A 15051-nucleotide genomic window follows, 5' to 3' on the forward strand; every position below is an offset into this window, starting at 1 on the left:
GGGCTTCCTGAAGATGTTCTGTCTTCCTTCAAGATAAAAGTGCCAAATACATAGAAGATACACATATTTTTTAAATACCATTATTATAATAGTTCCTGATGGGAAGCAGTGGTTAAAGTATAACAAACAGAAATATGCTGTAGTCTTTAAATATAATCTCAAAAAATGTTTGAATCATTCTTATTTGCAAAACTGCAGAATCTTTACGAATACTTTTCATGTATTTTAGCAACTATAACTAATCATTTGGACCATACCATAACATGATTCTATATTTTTGTACTATATGTATTTTTCAGTAGAAAACAATTAAGATGCTACAGTGGATTTGCATCTCCTGATATTTTTAGTGTTGCCTAGAACACAATTTACTCTCACCTATATTTAAAATAATTTGGATTATTTCAAAACCAATGTAAATCAATTTGCAAGGTAACACAGTTTTACTACAAAGATATGATTTTGTATCTAGATGTACTAGATTTCTTCATTTCTAGTAGATATTCATTTCATTCTAGAAAGAATACTTCATTTCTAAGTAGATATTCCCTCTTTCATTTATACATCAAACATTTTTGAAGGCCTCCTAGGTGACAGGCTTAGTCCTAAGAACTTGGGATACCAGGTAGAATAAGACTTGATTCCTATCAAGGAGCTTGCAGGCTACTGACTGGTCTAGTATCTTTTTTAAAGCCATGAATTTAAAGGATGCAAATATCAACATCTATTGTACACTGAGAATAGAAAAGTCATATTCAACTCTGCTTTTATCTGTGTACTTCATATAGGCCCTTGATAGCACAGAAAGAAAAATTTAGATTTCCCTAGGCATGCCTACCTCACATAACATTCATTTATCAGCTCATTTTCATGTGATGACCTTGAGAGTACACTGCATTGAAAAATGTGAGCTGCTCTGTTTTCACACCACCAAATCTCCGGGCACAGGAGCATCTACTTCCTTCCTCTCCTCCCTAGTGCCTCTGTTGGATCTGCTCCGGATTCCACCCAGCCTGCTCATCAAGGGTCCTTGAGAGCTCTCCCTTGCATGTCCTCTGAAGAGCATTCAAGCATGATTTATTACTTCCCATATGAAAAAAATTTTTGGTGGTTCCCCCTCAAGCTACTGTCCACCTGTCTACTCCCTGTCATCCAGTTCCTTGAAATTAAATCTAAATCTGCCGACTGTACCTTCTCACCTCCAGTTTACTACTCTGCTCACTGCAATCAGACCTCTACCCACATCACTCCACTGGAATTGCTCTGGCCTTAGTCACAAATGACTACCTGCTCTTATAGCCAAAGGACACATTTCAGTCCTCACTTTACCTGACCTCAGCAGTACCTGAGACAGCTGATTGATTTCTCCTTTGCCATTTCCGGGTTTCTATGATACCACACTCTCCTGCTTACCTCTTATTCTCTGGAATTTTTATTCTCAGGCTCTTTTTCCAGCTTCTCTTTTTCTACCAAGCCTCTAAGTGTTGGCAATTATCAAAGCTTAGTCTTAACCTTCTCTTCTCACTCTTCTATCTGGAGCCACGTTACCTGGGTTTGAAACCTAGTTCCTCCATTCACTAGCTGTGTGACTTTGGGCAAGTTACTTAGCCTCTGTGTGCTTCAGTTTCATCATCTGTAAAAATGGGAGCAATAATTGTACTCTCCTCATAGCATTGCTGAAAAATTAAATAGTTGATAATATAAGGTACTTTTAAAAGTGCCTGACACATAGCAAGCACTTAGTAAATACTTCTTATTTTTATAGCTGAAATTCTTATTAGGTAATCTCATTAACCTATACGGCTTTAATAACATCTATTTGCCTATAACTTCCTAATTCATAGGTTCAAAATTATTAAATCTAGCTAAAACCTCTTCTTTGAGCTTAAAATCCATATCTAACTGGCTCCTTGACATCGTCAATTAGATGTTTTACAGGAATCACAAACCTTGTAACTTAAATAGTTAGTCTCCTCCCCATAGCCTGTTTCTCTTCCCATTTGCTCATTTTAGGAACCTGCGAGCTATTCTTTTTGTTCACCAACTTTCCCTTCTTCATCATTCCATATTCAAATCCATCACCAGCTTTTGCTGATTTTCTCTCCAAAATGCATCTCGAAATGCCTACTAGCCTCCTCTCCACTGCTATCACCCAACCCAAGCTACCATCTTCTCCTATCTGGACTGTTGCAGTGGCCTCATTGCTTCCTGTGCTAGAATCCATTCTCCACTGAGAGCAGCCAGAGTGACCTGTCAGAGAGCAAATGTGATCATATCACTGCCCTGCTTCCCCACAGCACGTTTAAGATTAAACTCTAAAACCACTACAATGGCCCACGAGGTCCTACTTGAACTTCTCTCTCCTGTCTCATCTCAAACTATTCTCCTCCTTGCTTTAATTAAATTTTTCTAATTTGCAAAGCTCTTCTCCACACTTCAGAAGTTTTTACACAACCTGTTCCCTCTGCCAGGGATATTCTTAACCTCCACTCTTTATCTGGCTGACTTCTATTCATCCTTTAGGAAACTGTTAAATGTTACTTCCTTGATACCACTCTAAATTATATTCCTGTGTTATTTACTTTCATAGTACCCTTCCTTTTTTCCTTCTTACATTTATTACAATTTATAAATATATGTTTATAAATATGACTGTAAATTCCATGAGCAATACTGTTTTGTCTGTGATTGCTGGCATAGCATATGCCCTAAAAATATTTATTGAATGAATGAATGGATGGATGAATTGTTGAATAAACAAATTGTTATTCTAAAGATGTAGCAAAGGAAAAAAAGTCTTAAAATGTCTCTCAATAATCTGCAAAAACAAGCTATTCAGGAGACGGTAATTTGTTGTTTTGGCTATTCTTTTCTTTGGTGTCACAGGTAATATTCAGATGAATGCCCCAAGAAAATCGGTGGGCAGGAGAGAGGAAGAGCAAAAGTGGGGCTTTAGTCGAGTAAGCTCAGGGGGTTCTTTTTTTGTGCTGGGCATTCCAGCTGACCCACATCCTGATGTGTTTCCGCCATGCAAAATTATTGACCTGGAAGCTGTAAAAGTAGAAGAAGAGGTGACTTTATCTTGGACAGCACCCGGAGAAGACTTTGATCAGGGCCAGGGTAGGTTTCTTGCTTTCATTACCTATTTTTCTACAAGGTGGCATTTCCAATAACTATATCAGGGGTTAGTTGGGTAAAAAGTAGCTTTGGGGGCTTACAGATGACAAAGCTGTAGAGGATTGCATGGAAAGCTTTGAGTTGCTGATAAGGCCATGTATCCTGGAGTCTAGGAAGAGAATATATCAGTTCCCCCAGGATTGACGAGGCCCTGGTAAACTGACTGACACTAATACAGAAACGTTTGTTGGAAACATAAATACCACATGTAACAGTGGTCTAGTCAGAAGAAATGGGTTCTGCTTTACAGAGCATGGACTTTCAAATACTGAAGGTGATTGATTAGTTTTCTGAAGATTAGATGGTGTTTATTCAAGGGCTTACAAGTCAAGTTTAAGGGAATAATTCCCATAAGTCATGAAATACTTGGTGCATTGTCTTCTCCTACTTCTGGTCATCATTTTTGTTAGGGAGGCTGGGAGCAGTTCCCTGATTTGAAGCTTTCTAACCCTTGCTTGGACATTGATGAGTTCCTTCGCTACTTTCCTTTTTCTAATGCTTTTATGCCAGCCTTCCGGCTTCCACCTACCTCATCTCTTGATCCCCACAGCAACTCAACAGAAAAAGTTTTCTAAAAGAATAACCTTTCCAACATCTTTGCCATTACCAGAACATGATTATCATTGATTACACATTAAATGGTTTATTTCCTGATGCGTCTGATTGAGATTTCTGTAGGAACCAACCTTCTCTATTGAGAGCTAATTTATCAATATTGGTCAATAACAGTGACCACCTTGGGCCTTTCCCAGTCTTACTTTCAACTTGGATCATCTTTTCTTGGCTTATAATCCTGTTTACTACTCTCTCCAGAAGACATCTTAATTACAAATAATTATGCACTGCTGAGAAACAGTCAATATTGTAGTTTTGTCTTGAAATTCTGTTATCACAATCTATCCCTTCTTGCCAGATAGGAAGGAAGTGAAACATTTTACATTCTACATTAAGGATTTTGCTAATTTAAAGTTTGGAGATGTGAAATGATTGAAACTGTGGGATGGGCATATCACTTGTATAACGGAAACAGCTGTAACGTAACTTTAGAAAAAAAGTAGTTCCCACTCTGGCTATAAGTCCAGCTGTTTAATCTTTGGCAGGTTGCTTACACTCTATTACCCTCAGTTGCATATGTGGAAAATAGGACTAAAACTATCTATTTCATAAAGTATTGTAAAGATGAACTGAGATGACATATAAAATAAAAAATGGAAGAGAAAGTGGGCCCAGTAAGTTTTCTGGGCTCCTGGTTTGCATTGCTAGAGAGTTCTCTAGCTTCTTATTTGAAGTAAGGAGCCACCAATACTCATTCCTATCTTTATGTAAAAGTAAGCACGGTGCCTGCCACCCAGTATTTTTCCTCTTTCCTCACTGCCTCAGAAGCACAGTTGCGTGTTAAAAGAGACAAACACAAGCTCAGACTCTCCTTACTACTGGGAAATGTTTTTTTCAAGAGCTTTGGTGGTTTCAACTACACCAGTGAATGAAGAGTAGAAAGAAAGTGAATGTGCAGTATCAGTGGTTATGAATGGCTTGAAAAGAAGAAATACAACCAAATGGGACTTTAGTTTAGAATTGGTATTACAAAGGGTTTTAGAAGGGAAGAGAGGATTTCATACCTTCACATAAACGGCCTTGATGAGCAGGATGACTGAAGCAGATCAAGCTTTTTATAAGGTGAAACCTCAAGTGACAAAAGATTGGGAGGTGGGGAATGGCTGGATGTGTATTAAGTTGCTGACATCACTCAGTCATAATTGACTTGATGACCCAGCAATGGCAAAATTGACCAATTAGCTATAAGTATACCAACTAGCAAGTAGGTGTCTGTTTAACTCATAAACATGTGCTTTCATCACCTCTTTTTTTTACAAATTGTTGTCTAGGAAGGTGTTATACTCTCCTCTATGGCCAGAGTTAGAAACAATAAGGGTATGTCTCTGGCTTTACAATTATGAAAAATTTAACTATTCTTAAAAACCTTATTAGCAATAAATGAACATCTCATATATGCACAAGCATATCAATGTATATCCAGTAGCAACTCTTCACCATACACAATATACTGTAAAAGATGACAAAGTACATGGAATAAGCTAAATATTACCAGATCATTATTATGTTTGGGAATGTATTTAGACAAGGCATTATGGAAATGGGTTATTTCCTTAGGTTTTCATTAAGAGTGTGGGTAAAATAACTGTTAAAACTGAGTACCAGGCATGACCTGTATTTCTGCTATAATTTCCTATGTGTTTTCTCCAGAAATTAAAGTGAAAATATATTATTTACTAAGGAACTATTATGTGCCCAGCACAGTGCTAAACATTATATAAAAGTAATTTAAGATGGTATCACACTCCAAGAACTTATAATCCTAGGCTAAGAGAGAAAAGGCATAAAATGGTCAAAAAACTATTTTATGTATTACACAGTGCCATTTGTATAATTCAGACTTTGGGAGCTACAGATATTAAAATGTTGTAGAGTGGGTGGAAGCAGAGCAAAAGCCAGTTTCTAATGCCAGGGGCCTGGGCAGAGCCTTTGGAGTAGTGACAGACCACAAAAAGCACCAATCTTGGGCCTCCTTCCTTGCACTGAGTAGCTTCCCTACGTGTCTAACAGCCTGACTTTCACAGTGTTTCCTCTGATATCTTTTCATCATGTTATACAACTGTCATTGAACATATTATCTTTACAAATTGTTGAAAATTTGCTGCTTCTGAAAAAGCTGTTCAATGACAGCAATTTTTTCCCACTTTCCCCACCCCTAACCCTCAGTTATGCTTCTTGGATGGAAGAAGGCTCAGTGTAGGAGAAATCTATAATAATCCTTAGGGGATGGTTTGGATTTCAAATGAAGAGAGGAAGTGGGAACTGTTCCCACTGGTAAAGATGGGGTCAAGTCTTTGATTTCCTCTGCATGTGCTCAATCCAAGCCCAGGGCTTTCCGTACTAGAAATTTGTTGGTAAAGATGCTAAGGAAAGTGTAAACCTTAGTAACTGGAAAAGTAGCAATTATGGGGAAATAGGAAATAGGAGACAGTGTAGCCTAGTAGAAGGCTGTAGAGCATAGTGTTAGGGTATTGAGCTCTGGAATCAGACAGACCACATTTTATCTGTGTAACTTAGGCAAGTTACTTAATTTCTCTAAACTTCTGGTTTCTAATCTGCAAAAGCAGATAGTAAGAGTACCCATCTCAGAGGGTTGTTGAGAGAATTGAATGAGAAAAGGCACGGAGAGGGATTAAAACAGTGTCTGGTCCATACTAAGTGCTCAGTAAATATCAGCATTTATAACATTTTGGAGCCTGAAGGGGTCTTAAAGATACACTAGTCTGACTCCGTTGTTTTAAGTGTAAGGGAATGGCCCTGAGAGGTTAAGTGTCTTGCCCATGGCTGAAATATACTGGGAGTATAGAGGTAGAGGTCAAAACTAGAGATATAGCTAAGAGGTCAAAGATGCAGAACCAGCCCATTTTCTTTTTCACAGGGAGAAGGGGAAGACCACAACTATTGTAAATGGAAGGAAACCCTTCATGAATGTATGAGCTGAATTAGTTTGGAGTCTTTGTAGTTACACAGTTGTCCTGCATCATTTTTAATAGTTGTTTGCAGTAGAAAGTACATGACATTTGGAGTTAGAAGAAAGGAGTTCATTTCCCACACTACAGCTTCCTAACTTGACCATGGACATAACATTTAACCTCCTGAGTCCCAGTCTCTTTTATTTTAAAACGGGATGGTCAACTTCACAGAGGGAGAGCTATGTATGTAGAAAATCTTTGTAAATGCTAAGGCTTATGGAATATTGTTTCATTATCCAGGAGACAACTCTGGGAGAGCCCCGTGGGGAGGGCTTCCTCCATAGAGAACAAGGGACACAGGAACAATGAACATGTTCCATTGTGAGTGTAGAGCAGATGGTCAGCCTAGCTTCTCATCCATATCTGTCCCATCGTATTTGAAGCACAGCAGAAAGCAACTCAAGTGGGTTCACTCAGAGGAAATTGGCTGATTGATAAATTTGAATATGAAGGTTATTTTGTTTTGACAATCTTCTTTAAGGGTGCTTTACTCTAATTACTACTCAGGAATAGAAATAGTCTCATTATTAAAACTTATTATAGATTTGGAAAATGCTCAAAACATAGTCACTAGAATATTTTCATTTTTTAATTAAAACTCAGAATGTCTCGTGGTTTTTATTCCTGAGAACAAAATCCTCCTTTGGAGCTGCTCCATTCATTGTTGAATCTATTTTAACCATTTTAGATAAGAATTATGATATTATTAGAGTGGGTTAGTACTACAGGTGGCTTTCTTTTTGAATCTAGCAGTTATTTGTTACCAATAATTTTGTTTTTGAGTTGATAATACATTAATACAGTTTGAAAGCTCACAGCAGCACAGCAATATGAATGTACTTAACACTGCTGAACTATACACTTTAAAAAATGGTAAAGATGGTAAATTGTATGTTATACGTATTTTGCCATAATTTTAAAGGTTAAAATCAGTATAAGGAAAATCAAAACAAAATTCTGCCCTCATCTACTCCAAATTTTGCAGTTTTGTAACATGCATTTTTCTTAATTCATCACAATCTGCCTTGAATTAATGTTATACCACTTCACATATAATGTGAGAATCTTTCAAAAGTATGATTCCATTTACCCTTCTGCCATCCTTTGTGGTCTTGCTGTCACATATTTTACTTCTACATTTGTTATAAGCCACACATTGCATTGTTATGGCTTTTGTTTTAAACAATCAATTGTCTTTTAAAGAAATTTTAAAGAGGAAAAAAATTATCCTTTTTAGTTACCTGTATAGTATAGTCACCATATCTAGTCCTCTTCTTTTCTTCCTGGAGATCAGAATTTTTATCTAGCATCATTTCCTTTGTAGTTGAGGTCTTTGAGTAACAAATTCTCTCAATATTAATTTTTCTGAAACATGTCCCTTAATTTTTAAAACACAGTTTCACTAGATGTAGAATTCTAGGGCAACAAGTGTTTCTTTCAGCACTTTAAATATATCATTTCATTGTCCTCTGGCCCCAATTTTTTTCTGATAAGTTAGCTATCATTCTTACTGTTGTTTTTCTGAGTATAAAGTGTCTTTTTTCCTTTCTGGCTGCTTTAAATTATTTTTCTTTATCTTTGGTGTTTACCAGATTGACCATGATGTGACTCAGTGTGCTTTTCTGATACTTATTCTGTTGGGGTTCACTGAACTCTTTGAGTCTGTGGAGTGTTCTTTTAATCAAATTTATAATATTTTCAGCTGATACATCTTCAAAAAATGTCTGCTCTAGTTTTATTCTTCTTTTCTTCCTGGGTAATATTTATATTATATAATATTATAGTACAGTATAGTATAGTATATCATATCATATCATATCATCATACACACACACTAAGTGGATATATCAGTGGATCTTAAGGGTCATTGAGATTCTGTTCAATTTTTCTACCTTTTTTTTAGCCCTTCAGTTTGGATGATTTTTTTTAATTTTTAAAAAATTAATTTATTAATTAATTTATTTTTGGCTGCATTGGGTCTTTGCTGCTGCGCGCAGGCTCTCTCTAGTTGCAGCGAGCAGGGGCTACTCTTCATTGTGGTGCGTGGGCTTCTCATTGTGGTCACCTCTCTTGTTATGGAGCACAGGCTCCAGGTACACGGGCTTCAGTAGTTGTGGCATGTGGGCTTCAGTAGTTGTGGCTCATGGGCTCTAGAGCGCAGGCTCAGTAGTTGTGGCACATGGGCCCATTTGCTCTGCGGCATATGGGAAATTCCCAGACAAGGGCTCGAACCCGTGTCCCCAGAATTGGCAGGTAGATTCTTAACCACTGAGCCACCAAGGAAGTTCCCGTTTGGATGATTTTAATGGACCTGTCTTCAAGGTTACAAATTCTTTCTTCCATTGTGTCCAATCTGCTATTAATCCTCTGAAATGAATTTTTTCATTGCATTTTTTTTTCAATTCTAGGATTTCCGTTTGCTTCCTTTTTAACGTTTCCATATCTCTCCTCAAACTTTCCATCTCTTCATTCACTATATCCAGCTTGTCTTGTGTGTAGACCACTAACGTACTCATCACGGTTATTTTAAGGTCCTTGCCTATTAATTTCAAATCTCAGTCATTTGTGACTGTTTTTATTTGCTGATATTTTTCTTGACTATATATCACATTTTCTGTGTCTTTGCATGTCTAGTAACTTTTTATTGTATATTGGACATGTGGTAGTAAATTATAGAATCTGGACTTTGTTATATTCCCCTGAAGAGTTTTGAAATTTTCTAGTAGATACCTTGGATCACGTGGAATTTGAGGAGGCTTTGTTTTACTTTTGTCTAAGGTTTGTCTATTTCAGTTTTGCTCTTAATCCTAGGGCATACCCCTTAATTCTGGGACACAATCTTTTTTCCTAAGGCACAGCTTTTCTAGTGTTTTAATGGACATCTCAAGATATTTACCAAGCTCCTCTGATGTGGCAAGACTCACACTCCAAACTCTATATCTCCCCTGTGGTGGGCACTAGCATAAAACTCTGCTCCATTTTTCAGCTGTCTAGCTGTTGTTTTTCCCTTGAGCCCTTGATTTTTCACCCACACATGTACAATTCAGAGGTCTTCCAATGATCTGAGAGAAGTTAATACACAGAGTTGGGGCTCATCCCTCTCTGGCTCCCTCAATTTTCAGCCACTCAGCAATCCCACACTCAGTCCTCTGATTTTTAAAACCAAGAAGATAGTGGCTTTCTGTATGAGTTCCAGCTATCTGTACTGAAGTGGAAAGTGCCCTCGGAGGAAAAACTGTATAAACATGAATCAGTCCCAGCCTGGTTCTCTTCTTTTATGAGTTGTAACTCCACTGGTTCCTGTTTGTTTTTATTCCCCTTTCTTTCTTCAGAGCTTATACTTGTTACCTGCTGGTGAATTAGTCCAATAGAAGCCACTCAACCATTACCAGAACTAAACTTTATCTTTGACTTAAGCTACAAATATTTTTGTCACTTAACATATATGTTTATATTTTGCTTAGGAGATTTTTCCCATGTAGAAAATTTTCATTTTATGTATATAAATTTATGGATTTTTATGTTTATGGCTTGTGAATTTTGAGTCTTAATTAGAGGGTCCTTTTCCACTTCAAGTTTATAAAGAAATTCATTCATTGTTTCCTACTACTTAATAGTTTTTTTTACATCAAACTTTTTATTTACTTTGGAGTTTATCCTGAAGAATAAAGGTTTGCAGTATGGATCCTATTTTTTTCCAGCTTTTTACCTAATTGTCATAACACCATTATCAAGAAATTTGTACTTTCTCCTATTAATTTGGGTTCTACCTCTATCATATACTAAATTCCTAAATGTGTTTTGGTCTACTTTTATACATGAATCTATTCATGCACCAGTACTGCAGTTTTTCAGTTATTGAAGCATTACAGTGTTTTTACATCTGATAAAGTCAGTCCTTCCACTAAAAATTTGTTATTTTTTAACCTTATATGGCTAATCTTGATTATTTATTTTCTGTTTAAACTTTACAATAAGCTTGTTAAAATAGAAACCAGAGGTACTTTTAATAAATCATGTAAAATTTACAAAATAACTTAGGGAAAAATAACATCTTTATTGTGTTGAATCTTGCTATTCAAAAACATAATAAAACTTTCCTCTTATTCAGGTTTTAGTATGAGTTCTTATGTAGTGTCTTAAAGTTTTGTTCACATTCATATTTCTTGCTTTGTTTATTCATAGGTATTTTGACTTTTTTGTTGCTATTGTCATTAAGCCATTTCTAATAAACTAGAAAGCTTACTCAAAATCACTTAACTTCCCATTTGTATTTTTTAATTTCAGCCAACAGTTATGAAATAAGAGTGAGTAAAAGTCTACAGAATATTCAAGATGACTTTAACAATGCCATTTTAGTGAATACATCAAAGTTAAATCCTCAGCAAGCTGGTACCAAGGAGATATTTACATTGTCATCAGAGCTTTTCACAAACGGACCTGAACATCAACCTGATGGAGAGACACAAAAAAGGCACAGAATTTATGTGGCAATACGAGCAGTAGATAGGAACTCCTTAAAGTCTGCTGTATCTAATGTTGCTCAGGCATCTCTGTTGATTCCCCCAAATTCTACTCCTGTATTTGCCAGAGATTATCTTATATTGAAAGGAGCTTTGACAGCAATGGGTTTTACAGGAATCATTTGCCTCACCATAGTTGTAACACACTGTGTTTTAAACAGGAAAAAGAGAGCAGACAAGAAAGAGAATGAAACAAAATTATTATGAACAAATGTGCAGAGTACTTTCCTTCTTAAATATAAGACCTATGGCTTTTGCACTTTACAAAAACAAGCCAATAAAGTCAAATTAACATGATTATTAAAAATGATTTGAGTTTTTGTGTAGTATAGATCAGATTTTTACATGGTAAATAGACAAAAAATCTTTTATACCACTAATGGAGGCGGAAGGGAATTAGAAAACATTTAAGCTTTGGCTATGGACAAAAAAATAAAAGTTATTCTCTAAGGTAATGTGTTTAAAGGCAAAGGCAATGGCAAAATTGAATCAGAGTCAATAAAAGCTTGTCTTATTGAAGACGAAAAATAGCCCAAGTAGAGAAAAGGATGTTAGGCCTGAATGATATAGTATAACTATCTATGTGAAGCAATTGTGTAGTTGCTATGATTAATTTTTAATTCCCCTTTATCTGTTCAGAACAGGTTGCTTGTTAATGACTAAAGATCAAGCTGTATTTTACATATGAAGTGCCTATTGTAAAGTTCTTTACCTCTTTCCATTTGGTTAACTATACTACAGATAGATCCCACTGATAATGCTCAAAGAGATGTTGGTTCACTATAAGAGTTAACCTTAAAATGTAGGTATTATCCTTGAACCCTGACACTGGTTTTATAACAGAGACCTATTGAATTTATTGTTTATAACTTTCTACTCTCATCAAAGCAGCTTTCCAAGTTATTTGCCTTGGGTGGTATTCAAGGAAAATGGTTATAGTTCTCATAAGACTTTAGGTAAAGAATGAAAGACATAGTTCTGAGCTTATTTTAACACATATCAATACATAGGTTATATAATTTTATTCAATTTCAAACAAGGAAGAGGTCACAGGGAGAGACTGACCTTTGGAAATTATTAACTGATTCTGTTTTTTTTTTGTTTAAATAAGACTCCAGGAATCCTTTTCCCACAAAGGGTGATTTACCTACAGGTATTAACCTACAGGGGTGGAGGGTGACTAGAGAGAGGCTAGCACACGTCACAAGGAAATAAAAATTATCCTTTATTTAATTTTGCTCTTATTTTTTAAAGATTACTGAGCAATAAAATCACATGCTTTGCATATTACAGAACTTAAAACTTTATTGGATAAATACAAATAACAAAGTGGAATAGAATTGCTTTATAACTAGGACCAACTAAGAATGACAATTAGATTAAGTTTTGGGGGGTGGGGAGGGAATTGTGGGGAGTTGGAACAAGAATGAAAAGAGAGCATGAAACCTTGAGGAAGAGACTCAGAGCAGTGCTGGGGAGTAAAATGACCAGCAAATACCTCTACCTAGGCTGCCTCCTTGCTGTTCATACTACATCCCAGGTCTGGCCTGTCACATGCTGAGTCTGGCAGTGCCTAAATCTTCACAGATAGGAACTTCAAGTCCCCACTTGGCAGTCAGTCCCTCCTCCCTCTATTGCCACTGAGCCTGGTAGCATGGGACCTGCTTCTCTGTAGCTTCAATGGGCTGGTAAAATACTGAGATGGGGTGTGGTGGGTTTTAAGTCTTAAGTCTTTAAGTTTTCCTCATTTTATAAACAGGAAAATGGAGGATTAATGGAGTAATCTAAAGCGTTGTGCTGGCTAAAGACAGAGTATATAGGAGTAGAGTCAGGTTGTCATAATGCTCCTTCACTCCTGTCTATTTAAGAAGGTGTGGAAAGATGCCAGGGATTATGCCTACAAATATTTAAATCTTCAAGGTTAATAAGCAGGAGAACAGGTCTAGGCTGAAGGAACAGGGCTTTTTTTTTTCTTTTCCTCCAATTTTGTCAGTATAGAAATGAACAAATGGCTTTAAGTCCAGAAATCAGTAAACTGGAAGAGGCAAGACTGAGATTAAGGATGTTAAAGTGATAAACTAAAATATATTATAGCAGAGTTGAAAGGGTGTTCTCATCAAGTGAAAAGGGTAAACAAGCTTCAGTGATTGTGAGTGATTGAAGCATTAGACAACAAGAAACATGTGGTAAATGTGGGAAGATAACTGATTTCGAGACCCCAGAAATCGTCAATAGAACAGAGCCACTGGAAAGGAGGTGACATTGATCCTGAACAAATGATAAGGAATAGAAATAGACAAGAGTTGGGTCAAAGAGAACGAGGAACTGTGAAGCATTGGTCACTAGTGGAATACCACATGAATAGTGACATCACTGAAGATTTGATCCAAGATTGCAAGAGGAGGAAAAAATATGAGACAGATGCTCAGTTATCTGGGAAAGGAAAGAGAAGCCTAGGGATTGAAGGTGACACAGGCAAGTATTATTATTATCTTCATATGCCAGGATGGTTGTTGTTATCAGTACATAGAAATTTGTTCTGAAAATTGAGGACAATATCCCTTCCATTTTTACCCTATTCTTTTTATGGATAGTAAAAAAAGTTAAATCTCAGTGAGAGAGAGAAGATTTTTAGGAGATGAATTCACTGAGCAGATTGCTGTTTATGTGTGCAATGCTGACTGCTCCAAAAGTATGTTTGCACCTGCAGGTTAGTACTAGAAAGTTTACCAAAAATTATTTTATTTGCTTTAGGCTTTGCCTTCTGCTATAATGTAATTATTTTGGAACAGTTGGTCCCTAACTATATCATTTATTTAAAACAATGTGATCAATCCAATTGCACTAATGGCAGAGTTGCTCATATCAAACTAATCTTCTTGCTGATAACAGTAATAACTCTGGAAAAAATATAAAACACAGCTCTTTGAAGGCACTGGACACCAAGAAAAGCAGGTAGAACCTGGAGGAGTTATGACCCTTGAAAAAAGGAAAGCAATCTAGGTGAGATCCACATTTAACCAGCTTTTCCCCCAGAAGGCATTCCCAGTTTGCTCAGAGCATCTGGAAAGAACTCAAGCAGAAAGCAGCAGTCTTACTGGGTTGAAAAGCCAGACGTAAGAGTTCTGGGTTGCTAAAGCAGTGGAAAATTGAGGGAGGAAATCCGAGGAAGGAAGCAACTACAAGAGGGAAGTTCCCAAATCTGCATCCTCTCAATCCTTGGATGAGTCCTAAACTGCAAAGGAATTTAATGGAAAATAAGAGCTTAGCAGCTAAAAGAGCTGAACAGAGTTCAGCAACTGCCCAGTCTTGAGGAGAGAAAATTTAAGGTTCAACCTCACCCAAGTTTTATTTTTTTTGGTTTTAAAATTTTTTATTGACGTATAACATATATACAGACGTGCACAAACTGTAAGTGTACAGATCAATAAATTATCACAAGTGAACATTCTCTGGTAATTACACCAAAATCAAGAAATAGAATATTGCCAGAATCTCAGAAACTTATATCTTAACCTCTTTCTGCAACTACCTCCTCCCCAATGTTTACCACAGAATGACTTTCTAGCACCATGGCTTAGTTTTTGCCTGTTTTGAACTTCAGATAAATTCAATCATTTGGTATGTATTGTTTTGTGCCTGGCTCCTTTCATTCAACATTACATTAATGATATTCATCCACATTTTGTATACCAGTAGATCTTATTTTTTTATTGCTGTATAATATTCCATTGCTTGGTTATACCAATATATTCATCCTTTCT

General features: G+C 36.5%; 1 protein-coding gene across 1 annotated transcript in view; it reads left to right on the plus strand.

The window, feature by feature from the left end:
• CLCA2 (chloride channel accessory 2) overlaps positions 1-11494 on the plus strand; it is a 44154-nt gene extending 32660 nt beyond the window's left edge. The window contains exons 13-14 of the mRNA XM_007173060.1: positions 2887-3120; positions 11052-11494. Coding sequence (XP_007173122.1) covers positions 2887-3120; positions 11052-11494 — 677 coding nt within the window. The remainder of the gene's footprint in view (positions 1-2886; positions 3121-11051) is intronic.
• The last annotated feature ends 3557 nt before the right edge of the window (positions 11495-15051 follow it).

The sequence above is a fragment of the Balaenoptera acutorostrata genome, chromosome 1 (assembly GCF_949987535.1).
Source record: "Balaenoptera acutorostrata chromosome 1, mBalAcu1.1, whole genome shotgun sequence".
Classification (NCBI taxonomy): domain Eukaryota; kingdom Metazoa; phylum Chordata; class Mammalia; order Artiodactyla; family Balaenopteridae; genus Balaenoptera; species Balaenoptera acutorostrata.